The sequence below is a fragment of the Eubalaena glacialis genome, chromosome X (genome assembly GCF_028564815.1).
Source record: "Eubalaena glacialis isolate mEubGla1 chromosome X, mEubGla1.1.hap2.+ XY, whole genome shotgun sequence".
Classification (NCBI taxonomy): domain Eukaryota; kingdom Metazoa; phylum Chordata; class Mammalia; order Artiodactyla; family Balaenidae; genus Eubalaena; species Eubalaena glacialis.
Genome location: NC_083736.1, coordinates 21,309,565 through 21,329,742, shown reverse-complemented (window position 1 = coordinate 21,329,742; position 20,178 = coordinate 21,309,565). Strand labels below are relative to the sequence as shown.

Sequence of the window (20,178 nt, the reverse complement as noted above, 5' to 3'; positions counted from 1 at the left end):
TTGAAACGTATTTCTCACAGCAGTAAAATACGGTGATGAAATGTAGATAGAACAAAGGTGATTAAGACAAACCTATTCAAGAATTCCAGTATATTACTGTAAAGGTGCAGAGGGAAAAATATGTTGAGAATGGTAACTAAGAACAGAAAGACAAGTCAATGGAACCAAATAAAAAGCTTGGAACCAGGATCAAGGGTGAATGAGTATGTGTGTGTAAAAATTCAGCATATCGATAAAGTGACAATGTAAGTCAGTAGGAAAACAAATTAGTTGGGACAGCTGGCTAACAATTTAAGTCACACCTCAATTTTAAACTTTAAGCCCAAAAATGGGTTAAAAGACTTAAATGTAAAAGGGTGAAATTGTAGAAAAGGAAAAAGAAAATCAGTTGAATAAGTATATAACCTTGGAGTAAAGGGAGGCTGTTCATTATACCAAAGGCAGAAACCATGATGAAACAAATAATAGGACTATGCAGGATTTCAGCAATTTTATAGGGACACACATTATAAAGTCCAAAAAAAGTGAAAGCTGGGAAAAATATATTCACAAGAGTTACTATTCTTAGTGAAGGAAAAGATGACCACCCTAACAGAAAACTAGGCAAGGGGCCTGGTATCAATAGAAAATGTACCAGAGGAAATGCAAACACCAACAACTTCACCTTCAAAATAATAAAAGAAAAGCAAATTAAAACAATGCAACACTATTCTCCGCTTACAGACTGGCAAAGAATAACCACTGTCAGCCAGAGTGTGGGAGCATAACTGATGCATTTCTAGGGACAATTGAGCAGCCTATATCAAAAGCCAAAGAAAGTCATTCCACTCCCAGGAATTGATTCTAGGAAAATAACTGGACAAGGCCAACAGCTGTATTTAAGGGCTGTTCTTTAGAGCACTGCTTATAGTAGCAAGAAAACCACGAACTATTCTAAAACCCAATGACAGGAGGTCAAATCACATGAGTTATCTGCAGATGCACCACTATGAAACTGCTAATAATGGTGTAGATCTATAATGCTGACACTGTTATTTTTGTAAAACACACACACACACACACACACACAACATTCTACACATACAGAAATATATGCCTAGTTAAAAGTGTAAATGGAAGGAAAATGTTAACAGTGGTTGTCCCCCAGTAATGGAAATTTGGAGTGACCTTATTTACCCAAATAGTCTTATTTTCTCAATGATGAAATATTTCTGTAACAAATACATATGTGCAAAGACAGCAAAGATGAATAAATCAACTCAGAAATTAGAAGGTCATAATTATTCACAAGAAATTTTCTAATGGACCATTTATCCTTTACATAGTGCTCTTCCCATCGTATTCATAAATTAAATATTACTAAACTGAAACAATTCATTACAGTAGAAAAGTGCCTCAACTTATCTGAGGGGAGGAGACTTGCTTCAATGGTTCAATTCTCAGACTACTTCCCCAATCTTCTGGGGCTCTTCTAAACTTTATCATTATGACAAACATCCTTGTCCTCTGAGCTACTTTCACGTTACTGAAATGGTTTCCCTGCCCATGACTGCTATATAACCTCTCACTGATAAGAAAAGGCTGCTACGATGAGCAGAACTCCCCATTCCTTCCTTCACTGCAAACATCAGGCTTCTACAATCCCAAGTCTCTTAACTAGCTTCATGGCAACCTGGACAAGTTACTAAACGTCACTGAGCGAGAGCTATTATCATTACAATCTCGTACACACTGGATCCAGCACTTGGCAGTTTCCAAAGCAGGCTTGCGTTCATAAATGGCATCTGACTGATAACCTGTTCCAGAAACTGAGACAGGACTCCAGGAAACACACGGCAGAAATTTAATATCATAAACTTCCACAAATCTATATCCCAAAATTTGAAGCTATATAGAGGTCAGTCCTAATTTGGAGGATATCAGCCAAACTGTCAGTAGCTAATGACTTTTGAAACCAAACTTCTGAGTTCATTTAACTTTGATAACTTAAACAACAGCAAGGCCTTACAACAAGGAAAACATTACAGCTGGGGGCTCTAATCCAATGCCTCCCCTTCCACATTTCAGAGACCCATTAGCAAAACACCTAGCAAAGTATAAAACAGGTCAGGACTTTTTTCCCTTTGTATTTTAATTTGTAACTACATTTCAGCTAGCTACTCATGACTCAGACCAGCAGTTCTGGCAGTATGGCGCATTGCAAAGAGCAATGTACCAAGGAAGAGGAAACATGATTTACAGATCCAGCTCTGCTCCTAACTAATGTTACAATCTTGGGGAAGTCACCTCACATCTTGGACCTCAGTTTTCTTATCTGTGAATTGAGAGAACTGGGTTAAATGCCTCCAGCTAAGGTCTCTTATGTAACGCGGTGCTTCTCAGTTCTTTTTACGGAACACCTACATGTAAGGCATTTGGTGTCACAATGATGTGGGTCAGGTTTCTACTTAGAAAGAAATTCCTCAGCACAACAGGCCTGCCATATGCATTCACTGATGGGTACGTGAAAGAGGAGGAAAGTAATGTGAAGGGGACACAATTTCTCTTGGGGGTGAAAAAACCACTCTCAGAGCTAGGGTCAGCGTTTCCTGGTTAAATGAAAAAGAAAAACCAGAAATATTTTCCATCAGCATAAGAATTTAGCAGGCTTCGTGCCTAACAGCAGCAACAGAATTCAGAATAGCTGTTATGTTAATAGCATACTCTTTTATGCTGCTCCAAAATAAAAGCATTATTGATTCTCTGAGCTCAAATGTAATATCGCATTGAAAATTTAAAAACAGACCAGAATCACAACTGGCTGCTGGACAATCATCGACAGGAAGACACTGGACTTCACCAAGGAGGATACCCCACGTCCAAGGACAGAGGAGAAGCCACAGTGAGACGGTAGGAGGGGCGCAATCAGAGTAAAATCAAATCCCATAACTGCTGGGTGGGTGACTCACAGACTGGCGAGCACTTATACCACAGAAGTCCACCCACTGGAGTGAAGGCTCTGAGCCCCACGTCAGGCTTCCCAACCTGGAGGTCTGGCAACGGGAAGAGGAATTCATAGAGAATCAGACTTTGAAGCCTAGAGGGAATTGATTGCAGGACTTTGACAGGACTGGGGGAAACAGAGACCCCACTCTTGGAGGGCGTACACAAAATAGTGTGTGCATCGGGACCCAGGGGAAGGAGCAGTGACCCTGGGGGAGACCGAACCAGACATAACTGCTGGTGTTGGGGGGTATCCGGCAGAGGCGGGGGCTGGCTCTGTTTCACCGTGGGGACAAGGACACTGGCAGCGGAGGTTCTGGGAAGTACTCCTTGGCATGAGCCCTCCCAGAGTCTGCCATTAGCCCCACCAAAGAGCCCGGGTAGGCTCCAGTGTTGGGTTGCCTCAGGCAAAACAACCAACAGGGAGGGAACCCAGCCCCACCCATCAACAGTCAAGTGGATTAAAATTTTACAGAGCTCTGACCACCACAGCAACAGTCAGCTCTACCCACCTCCAGAGCCTCCCATCAAGCCTCTTAGATAGCCTCAACCACCAGAGGGCAGACAGCAGAAGCAAGAAAAACTACAGTCCTGCAGCCTGTGGAACAGAAACCACATTTACAGAAAGATAGACAAGATGAAAAGGCAGAGGGCTATATACCAGATGAAGGAACAAGAAAAAAACCCAGAAAAACAACTAAATGAAGTGGAGATAGGCAACCTTCCAGAAAAAGAATTCAGGATAATGATAGTGAAGATGATCCAGGACCTTGGAATAAGAATGGAGGCAAAGATTGAGAAGATGCAAGAAATGATTAACAAAGACCTAGAAGAATTAAAGAACAAACAAACAGAGATGAACAATACAATAACTGAAATGAAAACTACACTAGAAGGAATCAATAGTAGAATAACTGAGGCAGAAGAACGGATAAGTGACCTGGAAGACAGAATGGTGGAATTCACTGCTGCGGAACAGACTAAAGAAAAAAGAATGAAAAGAAATGAAGACAGCCTAAGAGACCTCTGGGACAACATTAAATGCAACAACATTCGCATTATAGGGGTCCCAGAAGGAGAAGAGAGAGAGAAAGGACCAGAGAAAATATTTGAAGAGATTATAGTCGAAAACTTCCCTAACATGGGAAAGGAAATAACCACCCAAGTCCAGGAAGTGCAGAGAGTCCCATACAGGATAAACCCAAGGAGAAACACGCCGAGACACATAGTAATCAAATTGGCAAAAATTAAAGACAAAGAAAAATTATTGAAAGCAGCAAGGGAAAAACGACAAATAACATACAAGGGAACTCCCATAAGGTTAACAGCTGATTTCTCAGCAGAAACTCTACAAGCCAGAAGGGAGTGGCATGATATACTTCAAGTGATGAAAGGGAAGAACCTACAACCAAGATTACTCTACCTGACAAGGATCTCATTCAGATTTGATGGAGAAATCAAAAGCTTTACAGACAAGCAAAAGCTAAGAGAATTCAGCACCACCAAACCAGCTCTACAACAAATGCTAAAGGAACGTCTCTAGGCAGGAAACACAAGAGAAGAAAAGGACCTACAAAAACAAACCCATAACAATTAAGAAAATGGTCATAGGAACATACATATCAATAATTACCTTAAACGTGAATGGATTAAATGCTCCAACCAAAAGACACAGACTGGCTGAACGGATACAAAAACAAGACCCATATATATATACGCTGTCTACAAGAGACCCACTTTAGACCTAGGGACACATACAGACTGAAAGTGAGGGGATGGAAAAAGATATTCCATGCAAATGCAAATCAAAAGAAAGCTGGAGTAGCTATACTCATATCAGATAAAATAGACTTTAAAATAAAGAATGTTACAAGAGACAAGGAAGGACACTACATAATGATCAAGGGATCAATCCAAGAAGAAGGTATAACAATTATAAATATATATGCACCCAACATAGGAGCACCTCAATACATAAGGCAACTGCTAACAGCTATAAAAGAGGAAATCGACAGTAACACAATAATAGTGGGGGACTTTAACACCTCACTTACACCAATGGACTGATCATCCAAAATGAAAATAAATAAGGAAACAGAAGCTTTAAATGACACAATAGACCAGATAGATTTAATTGATACTTATAGGACATTCCATCCAAAAACAGCAGATTACACGTTCTTCTCAAGTGCGCACGGAACATTCTCCAGGATAGATCACATCTTGGGTCACAAATCAAGCCTCAGTAAATTTAAGAAAATTGAAATCATATCAAGCATCTTTTCTGACCACAACGCTATGAGATTAGAAATGAATTACAGGGGAAAAAAACGTAAAAAACACAAACACATGGAGGCTAAACAATACGTTACTAAATAACCAAGAGATCACTGAAGAAATCAAAGAGGAAATCAAAAAATACCTAGAGACAAATGACAATGAAAACACGACAGTCCAAAACCTATGGGATGCAGCAAAAGCAGTTCTAAGAGAGAAGTTTATAGCTATACAAGCCTACCTAAAGAAACAAGAAAAATCTCAAGTAAACAATCTAACCTTACACCTAAAGGAACTAGAGAAAGAAGAACAAACAAAACCCAAAGTTAGCAGAAGGAAAGAAATCATAAAGATCAGAGCGGAAATAAATGAAATAGAAACAAAGAAAACAATAGCAAAGATCAATAAAACTAAAAGCTGGTTCTTTGAGAAGATAAACAAAATTGATAAGCCATTAGCCAGACTCATCAAGAAAAAGAGGGAGAGGACTCAAATCAATAAAATCAGAAATGAAAAAGGAGAAGTTACAACAGACACCGCAGAAATACAAAGCATCCTAAGAGACTACTACAAGCAACTTTATGCCAATAAAATGGACAACCTTGAAGAAATGGACAAATTCTTAGAAAGGTATAACCTTCCAAGACTGAACCAGGAAGAAGCAGAAAATATGAACAGACCAATCACAAGTAATGAAATTGAAACTGTGATTAAAAATCTTCCAACAAACAACAAGTCCAGGACCAGATGGCTTCACAGGTGAATTCTATCAAACATTTAGAGAAAAGCTAACACCTATCCTTCTCAAACTCTTCCAAAAAATTGCAGAGGAAGGAACACTCCCAAACTCATTCTATGAGGCCACCATCACCCTGATACCAAAACCAGACAAAGACACTACAAAAAAAGAAAATTACAGACCAATATCACTGATGAATATAGATGCAAAAATCCTCAACAAAATACTAGCAAACAGAATCCAACAACACATTAAAAGGATCATACACCATGATCAAGTGGGATTTATCCCAGGGATGCAAGGATTCTTCAATATACGCAAATCAATCAATGTGATACACCATATTAACAAATTGAAGAATAAAAACCATATGATCATCTCAATAGATGCAGAAAAAGCTTTTGACAAAATTCAACACCGATTTATGATAAAAACTCTCCAGAAAGTAGGCATAGAGGGAACCTACCTCAACATAATAAAGGCCATATATGACAAACCCACAGCAAACATCATTCTCAATGGTGAAAAACTGAAAGCATTTCCTCTAAGATCAGGAATGAGACAAGGATGTCCACTCTCACCACTATTATTCAACATAGTTCTGGAAGTCCTAGCCATGGCAATCAGAGAAGAAAAAGAAATAAAAGGAATACAAATTGGAAAAGAAGAAGTAAAACTGTCACTGTTTGCAGATGACATGATACTATACATAGAGAATCCTAAAACTGCCAGAGCTAATTAATGAATATGGTAAAGTTGCAGGATACAAAATTAATGCACAGAAATCTCTTGCATTCCTATACACTAATGATGAAAAATCTGAAAGAGAAATTATGGAAACACTCCCATTTACCATTGCAACAAAAAGAATAAAATACCTAGGAATAAACCTACCTAGGGAGACAAAAGACCTGTATGCAGAAAACTATAAGACACTGATGAAAGAAATTAAAGGTGATACCAACAGATGGAGAGATATACCATGTTCTTGGATTGGAAGAATCAACATTGTGAAAATGACTATACTACCCAAAGCAATCTACAGATTCAATGCAATCCCTATCAAATTACCAATGGCATTTTTTACGGAGCTAGAACAAATCATCTTAAAATTTGTATGGAGACACAAAAGACCCCGAATAGCCAAAGCAGTCTTGAGGGAAAAAAACGGAGCTGGAGGAATCAGACTCCCTGACTTCAGACTATACTACAAAGCTACAGTAATCAAGGCAATATTGTACTGGCACAAAAACAGAAACATAGATCAATGGAACAAGATAGAAAGCCCAGAGATAAACCCACGCACCTATGGTCAACTAATCTATGACAAAGGAGGCAAAGATATACAATGGAGAAAAGACAGTCTCTTCAATAAGTGGTGCTGGGAAAACTGGACAGCTACATGTAAAAGAATGAAATTAGAATACTCCCTAACACCATACACAAAAATAAACTCAAAATGGATTAGAGACCTAAATGTAAGACTGGACACCATAAAACTCTTAGAGGAAAACATAGGAAGAACACTCTTTGACATAAATCACAGCAAGATCTTTTTTGATCCACCTCCTAGAGTAATGGAAATAAAAACAAAAATAAACAAATGGGACCTAATGAAACTTCAAAGCTTTTGCACAGCAAAGGAAACCATAAACAAGACGAAAAGACAACCCTCAGAATGGGAGAAAATATTTGCAAACGAATCAACGGACAAAGGATTAATCTCCAAAATATATAAACAGCTCATTCAGCTCAATATTAAAGAAACAAACACCCCAATCCAAAAATGGGCAGAAGACCTAAATAGACATTTCTCCAAAGAAGACATACAGACGGCCACGAAGCACATGAAAAGATGCTCAACATCACTAATTATTAGAGAAATGCAAATCAAAACTACAATGAGGTATCACCTCACACCAGTTAGAATGGGCATCATCAGAAAATCTACAAACAACAAATGCTGGAGAGGGTGTGGAGAAAAGGGAACCCTCTTGCACTGTTGGTGGGAATGTAAATTGATACAGCCACTATGGAGAACAATATGGAGGTTCCTTAAAAAACTAAAAATAGAATTACCATATGACCCAGCAATCCCACTACTGGGCATATACCCAGAGAAAACCATAATTCAAAAAGACACATGCACCCGAATGTCCACTGCAGCACTATTTACAATAGCCAGGTCATGGAAGCAACCTAAATGCCCATCAACAGACGAATGGATAAAGAAGTTGTGGTATATATATACAATGGAATATTACTCAGCCATAAAAAGGAACGAAATTGAGTCATTTGTTGAGACGTGGATGGATCTAGAGACTGTCATACAGAGTGAAGTAAGTCAGAAAGAGAAAAACAAATATCGTATATTAACGCATGTATGTGGAACCTAGAAAAATGGTACAGATGAGCCAGTTTGCAGGGCAGAAGTTGAGACACAGATGTAGAGAACAGACATATGGACACCAAGGGGGGAAAACAGCGGTGGGGTGGGGATGGTGGTGAGCTGAATTGGGCGATTGGGATTGACATGTATACACTGATGTGTATAAAATTGATGACTAATAAGAACCTGCAGTATAAACTAACAAACAAAACAACTAATACTAAACTTTCATTGGGTTATTTGTATGGAAATATGTTAATATAAATGTTTCAGACATTACACGAAATTTCTAAAAATCTTATATGTTCTGGTATAATGTTATAAGTCATAATCCTAGTTATTACTTTAAAATGTATATCTCAGAAATAACTAATTTTCTTGTCAACTGCATTATTATGAACTTTCATCAAATCTTTAACCGTGGTCATTTTTAAGTCTTTTGTCATTTACAGACAGTTCTGGGTGTACTCTGATGCTTTTGTAAATATGTTCCTATAAAAGGGTTTCATCTTCAGGAAATTCATGGAAAAGACTCTGACAAGTACAGGTTTCTGGTACCTGACTGTACTGCTGAACTGAATGAATAAGCATTTTCAGAACTCTAATGAAAAACTGATGAGCTCATAAAAGTGCTAACAAAAGATCAAGATGGAAAAAAAAAATTAATTACATGGGACTGAGTGAACTGATGAGGATGAGTATAATTTTTGTGACTTTCTGTTTGAATTTAAAAAAAGAAAAAATCCCATAAGGACTCAGAGGCAAAGAATATACAAATCAATTTTCACTGCAAAGTAAAGGAGCTGTTACAGTGGAGGATTACTGGACTGAATGTCAATATTATGACATAGTATGAGTGTGTTTCATGTTTGGTAATTGCAATCATTGTTGCTTTTGTTGTGGTCATCCATGTACAATGCTTGGTGTCAGTCTATTTATCTCTTGTAAAAATAAAATACAGTGTGTGTGGAAAAAAAAAAAAAAGAATAGGGCATTCCTCAAAGAGTGGCTGTGAAGCTTGAACACAATATACTGATGACAAATAAAAAAAGAAAAAAAAGAAAAAAAAAAAAGAAAATTTAAAAACAAATTGTAAAGGACTAAGTACATAAACTCATGTATACACAGAGGCCAGTGCGTTCTTAAAACTACCACTAGGTGGAACATTTACTGCAATATTTACAGTGAGTGCCCAGCACCAGTTCACCAGAAGACAAGTATTAAGAATTAGATCATGAAGCGTAATTGGAAGGGTCATTATTCCCTTGGTACTATGTTAAATTCTTAACTCAAATTTTAAAAAACTGCAACGTTGAGTTGTTACCCATTAAGAAACCTAATGCTTTCGGCCAAGTTGTACTTCTTGGTTCTTAATGACATGAGTTCCATTTACCAAAACATTTTTTAACCTAGATATTTTGACTTTCAGTTAAGTTTGGTACCATACTTACTTATCCAAGACGTGTGGATCTTCAGGGCTCTTATTTTCATATTCTAGAAGTTCAAGAAAACTCTGCATATACCTGAAAACAAAGAGATACTATGTTAGTTGCCTACCCTACATCCATCCTCCTTTCCCTTTTCCTTAGGAGTACATTAAATTTCCACCCAGGTATCCATCCAATCCCCTCCACCCGCCATGTAGCCCAAGTGCTTCCGGGGAAGCTGATACCATGCAAAGCTCCTGGGTGGCCCGGTTTTTCTCTGGGTAATCCTATTTCTCTTGTCACTAATTCCTAATTAGTCCGATAGTTCTGGCCTAAGCCTGTCACTGAGTCGCATTTCCCTGGACACAGGGATTGGCTCAGGAATGGACATCACTGCCTCGATTCAGGCCAGTAAAATAAGAGAGCAGACTTGCTGGCGGTCTTTGGGAGAGAAATTAACTTGCTCTGCTTTTGGACAATGTGGTCCATGGATGTAAAGCCTGGAACTGCTGCAGCTATTCTGACACCAGGAGAAAATCCAGCCAGAAAATGAAGCCGACCCCATGGAAAGTAGGGCCTTGATAATCTCGTGAATCTCTGAATCAAACCAACACGAAAACCTCATCCTATGGCTGGATCTTATAGTTACAATTTATTGCTTAAGCCAGGTTTAGTTGGATTTTCTGCTACTTGCTAACACACATGTCCTAACTGATACACCAAGTCTATAGTTTGATTACCAAAAAAAGTGCACAGAAAATTTAAGAAGCACGTGTGTGACCCTGAAGTGCATGCTAAGAACTTAGAACTAGGGGAGTTGCCTGGCGGTCCAGTGGTTAGGACTCGGTGCTTTCACTGCCATGGGCCTGGGTTCAATCCCTGGTTGGGGAACTAAGATCTTGCAAGCTGCATGGCACAGCAGGAAAAGGAAAAAAAAAAAAAAGAACCTAGAACTAAAAATAAAGAAGGTTCCTTCTCAGAGTTAACCTAATTTCATCAACATGTAATGAAGGAGAAAGAATGCCTCTTAGGCCCTCAGAAACAGCTTCTGGATTAAGAATACCGACATATCTCAGTCAGGGCCAGTATAAGAAATAATATGTCCAACAAAGATATGGAGAACAGAGGAAAAATGGGACTTAGAGAGGCACATTACAGCAGCAGCTACACCCAGACTGGACCTGCCGGATCTGGTGGGGATTCAGAGGTTCCAATTACTTAGAGGTATATGAGCTCTGCTTTGGGTCTTAACATGTCCTGAAAAAATTATCCCTTATTCTAAGTATTTCTAATAATTAATGACTACTAATCCTACTATCCCACTTTGGATAGAGGATGAGGGCACACCAGTAACTAAAAATGACTGTTAAGCTTATAAATACATAAACAGGAAGGACGTTTTATTAATCAGCCTCACCTGAACTTTGTGACAACGCATGATATTAAAGTATGTTCATTACTGGGTATATTTTTTTTTAAAGTTTCTGGGCATATAAAGCTATGAATTAGACATTGTTAAAATCATTAGGTTAAACCACCCTGAGAGGCCACAGTCAGCCATCCACAGTGATGCCCTCTGCCCTGCCACATGTCAGCAGAATTTCAGGCAGGCATCCCATCCTTCTGGAAGGGGATAGTTCATTTAAAGAGCAAAGTCATAAATGGAAAGGAGTTAAAGATTATGCTGAGTTTCCTAGCCTGAAAGTCAAGAAAGCAAGGAGAACACACTCTGACTGAGATGGGCTTCACGGCCTGTTATACTTAAGATCTGCTTTCAAGAGGAAAAGGAAATGGCAAGTAAACGCAATGCATGATCCTGAACTGGACTCATAAATCAGGGGTGGGGGTGGGGATTGCTTAAAAAGAAAAGCACTATTAGGAGAATTGATGAAAGACAGAAGGGTCCACATATTAGATAATATTACTGTAGCAATGTTAAATTTCCCAAATTGGATAATCAAACTGTGGTTTTCTAAGAGTTGTTCTAAGGAGATACACACTAAAGTATTTAGGGGTAAAGGGGCATGATGTGTACCATTAATCCAAATGGTTCAGAAAAAAATAATGTATTTTATGTGTGTATGTGTGTACCATACATATATATATATTGAGAGAGGGAGAGAGAATATGAATGAGAATGATAGAACAAATGTTGCCAAATGTTAACAATTAGTGAATCTGGGTGCAAGGATATGGGAATTCTTGCTACTAGTCTTGCAAACCCTTCTGTTAAATACACAATTATTTCAAAATTGAATGTTTAAAAAAGAAAGGGAAGAAGTAACATGCACATGTTTGCAATGGCTATGGAAGAGAACTAGTAAGGAGACCAAAAAAAAAAAAAAAAAAAAGAGCTGACTCAGTAATCTCAGTCAGCAATTTGCCAGCAATTCACTCTGAAGCCCCTGAAGTGACTTTTACATAAGTGATAGTAAATGTTTGACTGTCACTGCCACCATGACTGGGGACTTGAAAGTCAGCTAGCTTACCTAGAATTCCCAGCACAGTAGCTAGCCCCAAGAGTGCTTACATACTTTCTGCTGGAAAATCTCTAATCATGGTCTTGGAGCAATAAAGAAGTCTCATGCAAACAAGTACTTGCTGTTCCTGAAACAAGCTATGAGTTTACGGTAGAATCCAAGTGACCTTGAGATGGAAGCCATGGTCGCCACCTCTTTGAGCTTTCTGGGGTCCCGGGGCCCCTGCACCTGCCTCAGTGAGGGGCTGCTGCTTGTCTGGGACAAGGATGGACCACCCAATAGAGTGTTTCTCAGATGATTCATTCTCAACCCTAAGAATTTATTATAATCAGTATTACTGAGGAATGACTGTTGAATGGCTATCTTCTTTCAGTAGCCCGGCCTCCGTTAATACTCTAGATGCCAGCTAATTCATGGCTCCACTCTCCCCATATCTGTCCACATCATTCCCGTCCCCTAAAGTGCTCTCCCTGTCCCTGTCAGTTCCACCCCCCCACCAAGGGGCAGCGCAGACCACAGTCGGCACCTCCCTCCCCCAGGCCCCCATGGCACCTCCTCAGTGCTGGCTTGAGAGCACTTTGTGCATCTGGCATCCTGAACCCCTCCAGCTTTCTCCACGGGGACTTCTTCTTTGCTTGTAGAATACAGAGGAAACAAGCAAGCGTTTCTCAAATCTATGCAAATCCCTTTCTAAAAATACACCACCTGCTCTTCCCTCCTACCACTCACCCATCCCACTCTGCCTACTGAGTGGGCAGTTCAGTCACAAATTCAACTTCCTCAATTAGACAGCATGTGCTTTAAGCATCAGAGCTACACCTGACTGAATGCTAACATACTCTGTGAAGATACTTCAGACTTTTCATGGGGGAGATGAGGCACAGCAGGTAGCTCATATTTTTCACACAGGAGGTTCCCCTTTAAATGACTTAATTTGCCCTAAAATAAGTACTGTCTTCTAAAAACTTCTTTAAAAGGAAAACAGAAAAAACACGGCAGAGACTGGATCAAAGAAGCAGACCTGCTCACATGGGACACTGCATTGCTATTCTTTTATATTTTTCTGTACTTTCCCATTTTCTTCAATGAAAAATCACATTTATAACCAGAAAAAATTTGAAAAGTCAAGAAAGTGTCTAGTACAGTTGAAAAGTATTTTCCTTAGGACAATTATACACTGTCAGTTAAAATAAAAAACCCCAACTTTTAATTACCTGGGAAACCCGGCTATCCTGAATGACTCATTCCCACAGAAGCAGTACGTGTACTTTTAGGGAGAATGGTCCCAATGCCAAATGTTCAGAGCATTCTGGGTAGACCCATCTGAAGCCACATTATTTACTTACCAACTCTGAACCAATCCCACCGAAGGGCGGTTAAGCAAGTTATCTGGCAGAAGATTAACTTCTCTCATTGTGTTAGCCAGGCGCACAGGAAGCTCCTTTCGTAGGAACATATATGAAGTTTTCTCACATGCATTATCTCTCCCTATTAAGAGATGAAAAATGTTCCATGATTTTATAATCTAACAGATGGAATAATAAAATGTTCTCATGGTAGCCCAGTGACTGGTCGGGAAGAGAAAATTAAGTAATCTTGCAGTCTCTAGTTAAATCTTTATCCTCTGAAATAGCAAGTTTAAGAAAATAATTTAATTAGACTAGAAAAAGAACATTTATTCCAAGAGGCAACGTTGAAAGCAGTGTTTTTCCTTCAGCACAAATACATCCCTAGTGTTACCAATGGCGGTATAAAAGTAACCTGGGACATAATCTGAATTTGTTTTCAAATAAACGCTGTGGGAAAACTGCCAAGTACAAAAGTAGGAGAACATGTAAATCCACTCCTGTTCACGGGGGTTTCCAGAAGGCAACAGACCCATTCATTCCACAACTATTCACCTACTGCGGGCCGACTGCTTCCTAAGATTTTCTTCAAATGTGTTTCTTCAGGGACCAGGAAGCAGCCACAGACCCCACCTCTGACCGAGACACAGGACTCGGGAGGTGCCCGAGAAGCCAGCTCACAGGTGCCCTCAGAAATGGAGTGATGGACTACAGCACGTCCAAGAGGATGGAGATACAGTGTTGACTAGGAAGACAGAGGTCAGGGAGGGAGTCTTCTGTTGATTGCCTTGGGCTGGCTGTGCACACAATGTACGCGACTAGGGCACAGTGAGAGAAAACGTACCAGGCCACCTGAAAGAGGAACCCGAGGCCTTTCCCCGGCTGCCACGTGACCAGAGCAGTTCCATGACTGGTCTTGCCCCCAAACCCCAACCTTGCTGTAAACCCAGAGATAGTTGGGGTATAGAGGATGTGATAGAAAAGACATGAGCTTTGGAGACAGAAATGTGCTTCAGCCTCAACTTCTCCATTTACCCTTGGTAAGCTTCTTAACTTCTGAGGCTCAGCTGCCTTCATCTGTAAAATGGGGATGAAACGTCAGTTTTTGTAAAGACTACATGTGACAACATGTATGGAGCCCGACACAGAGCAAGTGTTCGGCGATCATTAGTTCTTCTTCTGTCCTCTGTGATACTGATGGGTCTGTCCCGACTCTCTCACATTCGGACAGGCCTGCCTGATGCCCCATATTCCCTGGAGGCCGCTGGGAAATAGGCAACCTTGGGGCCAGGCCCAGAGAGAGGGAAGCAGGGCTCATCGAAAGATCTTCTCCTCCAAACTCTCCTCTTTCTTCCAAATGTGATGAAGGCAGCAATAGAGATTCAGAAGTAAATCCATTCTAACACTTCCAGCCAAATTCTTTCCTGTTCTCATGCAATAAGACTGGAAATAAAAGAACCCACTGTTGTTTTTTTTTTTTGGCCAAGCCGTGCGGCATGTGGGATCATAGTTCCCTGACCAGGGATTGAACACGCGCCCCCCCTGCACTGGAAGCGCGGAGTCTTAACCACTGGGCTGCCAGTGAAGTCCCATAGAACCCACTTTTGAGAGTCATCTGCAGAACCTCTTCCCTCCACTGCCCCCTGCTCCCCCTTCTCCATTTCCAAAAAAGTCAGAATAAAAGATTACATTCTTAACCCATCCCTCACTTACCTCATTCTAAGTGAGTAGTATATTGAAGGCCTCCAATAAATCTTTAATCAATAATTCTGCCTTTGCCTTTTCTCCTAAGGGAAATACTCCAAAAAAGGAAGAGGAGTGAAATATCTCAGCAATGACCTTCCAACACTTACTCCATACACATTCATTTGGCCTTAGATGATTAACACTTCAGATGATTCAGGCTGCTTTGCTTTAGATTTTATATATATATATATATATATATATATATATATATATATATATATATATATATATATATATAAAAATATAAATTCCTAAAATGTTCTGTATATAATTTTTATGGATGAATCATTTTAAGTGCACTAAAAATGTTGATATTTCAAAACTCAGAATGAACCTCATTATAAAATGAAGGACCTATTATCTAAGTTAAAATGTGCATGTACGTTTGCACATACCAGGAGAAATACGTTGTATCCTGGTTAAATAGAAAGGACATTTTTTTTAAAAAAGCACGAAAGAAATGATGGCGGAGAAGGAAGTTAGGGAATGGGGAAGAAGCGAGAACCCTGTGGTGTTGAATTGGAACTGGAAATAGCAGTATGACCTTAGGATTTTGAAAAATTCTCTGAGTTTTTAGGGGTATTGAAAGTTGACATGCTTAAACTTCCACATCCAGAGCACATGAGGAGCAGCACATCAGCAGCATTGGGGGGGGGCGCTGGGGGTGGGAGTAGGGTGAAGAGGGAGGGTTGGGGAAGTGACAGCGGTCTGGCAGCTGCCAGGTGGTGAGAGGCAGTCAGGTGCACGTCTCTTCTGGAAATCCACAGGGCTAGACGGCTTTCAGAATTGAAAGGTTTTCCAATTTTAGGAAGGTAAAAAAGAGTATGTGCATCCATTGCGTGAAACAGTCTACTCTACAGACACAGTACAGCTACAGCGCAATCTGTGAACGTCGACACTGAGCAGGGAAAGACCACGGACCCCAAATCACTGCAGGCCAGGTTTTGCCATGGACTTAGTTTGGGCAGCAAAGGTGTAAAAAAAGAACTTCAATTTTTTGAGCTTTTTGGACTTCAGAATTCAGATAAAAAGACTGCAGTCTGGCAGAACAGTAATGCCGAGATCAGATGCCAGAGTTAGACTTGGCTTTGAATCCTGTCCCGAGCGTCCACTGGCTTCGTGAACACCGGCAAGTGTCATTACACGTCAAAGCCTCGGTGTAGCCATCTATAAAATAAGAACAGGACCGATTTCCCAGAGGTTGCAGCAAGGGTTAAAAAGCGCTTAACATTTAACACGAACAGGTTCTTAAAACTGAGAAGAGGGGGCTCATTAAATCGCAATCACTAATGATGCCGGCTGGTATAAAGCAGAGCAGCCCAAGGCGGCCATGGGGTGCCAGATCAAACAGTCTGATGCTCACTAAGCCCTGAGAGCGTGACTGCATTCTGGTTCAGTGCGGTCGCCTGTGCTCACTTGATGATTCTACATAATTAAAAAAGGATTAAAGTATGTTCTGTGTCCCTACCATCCAATTTTATTTATTTTAAAATAAAAGGCCTTGGTGCTTCCATTGGTCAACTCTGCACTAACTGGAAGACTCAACTAACTACTAGGCGTGGCCTGAAATAACCAAAGTTTCAGGAAGCATTTATTCTAGGCTTCTTGGATTATCAGCCTTTCATAAACTAGTGTTGAAAGAAACTTTCTCTCTATACCCATCCCCCCGTGGCACTGATTAGACTGCCTCACCTGTGGGAGCGTCTCAATGATTTACTGGAAGAATAGAGAATACTTTCAGAAGTTTGTATTTTTAAAAAAAAAAGTACCTGCAAAATCTCAGGTTTTGCCTCCTACATTCTAATTTAGCTTTAGAGACGAATTCTTTGTACTCAGATACCTTAATTATACATCAGCTTAAACAGGGGGTAAGTCTTTTTTAGTTAATTAGTGAGCCTAAAAATAAATATGAAATGCCTGATTTTTTTTAACCTTCCTGTGGTTTTCCTCATATAAGTTGAAAGTATTTTATCTTATGTATTAATGTTAAATATTCAGTTTAAATCAAAGGGTTCCAACAATCTTGTTTTTAGTTAACTTACCAAAAAGAAACTTTTGGTTTTAACTGAATGTCCTCTCAAAAGGGTTCTGTTTTTCTAAGGCTTCTGGCATATTGAGTATTTTCCAGCTATTCTTCCCAGTCATTTGACTTCATTTTTTTCCCCGCTTACTTGGCTTCTCTACATTCCTTAATTTTGATTTTCTATTTTTATTCTGCATTTCTCCATATACTTCATCTTATTCAAATTTACCGATTAGAATTTTCCCTAGTATCAGTTCAGAAAAAGATGAAGAAGCAGTGGGTGAGAGGCATGGAAAATTCTGATTTCGTGAACACAAATAAGTCACTGGCTTAAATACACTTGTGTATTTCTTCAGTTTTTCTTCCTCTTTTGATGACCCTTTAGTTCTCTTCTGTTTTCCGTTTGTTTTTCATACTTTGCCCTTTCATTGAGAAATCGGAGACAATTACTACATTTGCAAAAGGTATGACTGGCTTTGTCTAGAAAGGTTCTAAATGGCTTTCCAGTTCACCAAGACACAGGATAAACAGACAAAGAAACACAAACGACTTTTTTTTTTAATTGGGGTGTAGTTGTTTTACAATGTTTTGTTAGTTTCAGTAGATTCACAGCGAAGTGAATCAGCCATATGTATACATATATCCCCTCTTTCTTGGATTTCCTTCCCATTTAGGTCACCACAGAGCACTAAGTAGACACAAATGAGTTTTGGTTTTTTTTTTTTTTTCCATAAATGACTTCTGATTTAATACGGGGAGCCCTCTCAGTGATGGTCACTGATAAGAAAGGAGCATTTGACCAGCCTTCTGAGAGCAAGAGTTCCGACACTATTCTTTATACGTGGTTTCCACAGTGGCATATATTTCTGGTGAATCTCTAATCCTCTTTTCGACTAATTTACAGGAAGCAGAAAAAATAATTATTTCTTCGGTTAATGAAATGACCTGATAATGTATCTTATAATTAAAGCAGAGAGCTGAGCACATGCCTCCCAAAAATGTAGTCTCCTGTCTGGATTACTTGAAGGCTATCTTTATCCACAGCTTTAAGGCTTGGTAGGGGATGTTTTAGGAGGGTAAGCAAGGGAATCGGGGAGTGGAAAAGGAGGGCAAAAAATGGAAAAATTACCAGCAAGGCACTAAAACCCAACAGAATGATCAGCTCATTCTGATAATGCTGCTTTTTCTAATTACTGTCAATTAAATCTTTGAGTTTACAATGTATTTTTACCATTAACCATGTTAAAACGGGTAAAATATAACTGAGAAAATAATATTTCAGGGGCAGCTCTTTGATTTCTCGTCAGTTGTATTTATAAGATTTAAATCTTTTGACAACATTGAATTTTAGCATAGGTAATTTATTCTCAAACTTACCAGGGCTATAAACAATAATTAATTGAATAGTCCTTCAGAAGAAACAACCGTAAGTGTGAATGGAGAGCTACCAAATGATTGTGAATATCCTTCAAAAGAATCCCCCCTCTTTCTTTAGCTTCATTTATACTTTGAAAATGTTTGTTTTACTCCATGTCCAGAAATACTATTTCACTGCCTGGGAAGTTTAACAGTTTTCCTTTGTTTGGGAAAACTTATTCCTAAATTTAAAGAGATCAAAATAGGTAGTGGGTTTGGGGTCTACCAAACTTGAGGCTGCATCCACTCTAGGCCGGCCCATTTGGGTTATTATTACTAACAGCGAGCCAGAAACTTCAGAGCCAAAGAGCCAAAGATCAGGTATTTCACACACACCTCATTCCCTATCAAACTCAATGCCCCAACAACATGCAGCTATTACACTATTTCTTTCAGCCCAATGTCTATTTATTATGCTCATAGATGCTGTGGGTCAGGAATTCAGACAAGACACAGGAGGGAAGGCTGGTCTGGGACCTCAGCTGGGAAAACTTAAACGTTGGAAGAGTGACTGGACAGTGGGGGCTGGAACTATCTGAAGGCTTCCAGCTCACATATCTGACCCTTGGGCCGCTTACTTACTGACTGAGATTGCCTACTGAAGCATCGTCAGGTGGCCTCTCCATGGGCTTCCTCACAGCATGGCAGCTTTGGGCTGGTTGGATTCCTGTATGGCTTCAGTAAACAAGGCAGAGGCTGCATGGCCTTTTATGACCCAGCTGCAGAAGTCACACAGCTAGTCCCCTTCTGCCATCCTCAACTGTTCTAAGCAGCCATAGACTGCCCAGACTCCAGGGGGAGGGGATCAGACCCCCTGCATTGGTGGAGGGCTGGCAAGGGCACATCATAGAAAAGCCTTGTCAGGGCCATCTTTGGAAAACGCCATCTGCCCCAAGATGTTCATAAGGAGGTGTACAAGATGATTTATTTCTCAAATTATACTTTAAAGCACTCTTCTACTACCTGAATTTGTTTTCTTTGGAGTCACTTTTGGGTCATTTATTTATGTTAGTTTCTCTTGCTGTAGGCTTCCCTCAGATGGCAGGTGATCCTTGCTTGTTCAGTGAGACAGCCTAAGGACTAATTGAGTACCCAAAACACCTGATTACATAGGGCTTTTGGGTGGGGTCCTAACACCATACCAGCTTCCCTTATTCTCCTTAAACAGTTCTTTCAGTGTCTTTAGAGAAGAACCCCCTCCTTGCCCTTCACTTGGCCTAGGGGTAACTGCCTGCCTATTAACGTTCTGATGATCAGGATGGAGAGTAACCCTTCTGTTTGCAGACTTCTGGTTCATTCTCCAGTTTTCACCCAGCCAGTCCTACCTGTCACTCCTGCCCTCTATCCCTGGTG

General features: G+C 39.9%; 1 protein-coding gene across 1 annotated transcript in view; it reads right to left on the bottom strand.

Moving 5' to 3' along the window:
• PDK3 (pyruvate dehydrogenase kinase 3) overlaps nt 1-20,178 on the bottom strand; it is a 79,071-nt gene that overhangs the window by 42,524 nt on the left and 16,369 nt on the right. The window contains exons 2-3 of the mRNA XM_061177680.1: nt 13,641-13,782; nt 9,839-9,910 (exon numbers count right to left, since the gene is read on the bottom strand). Of these exons, the coding sequence (XP_061033663.1) occupies nt 9,839-9,910; nt 13,641-13,782 (214 nt within the window). The remainder of the gene's footprint in view (nt 1-9,838; nt 9,911-13,640; nt 13,783-20,178) is intronic.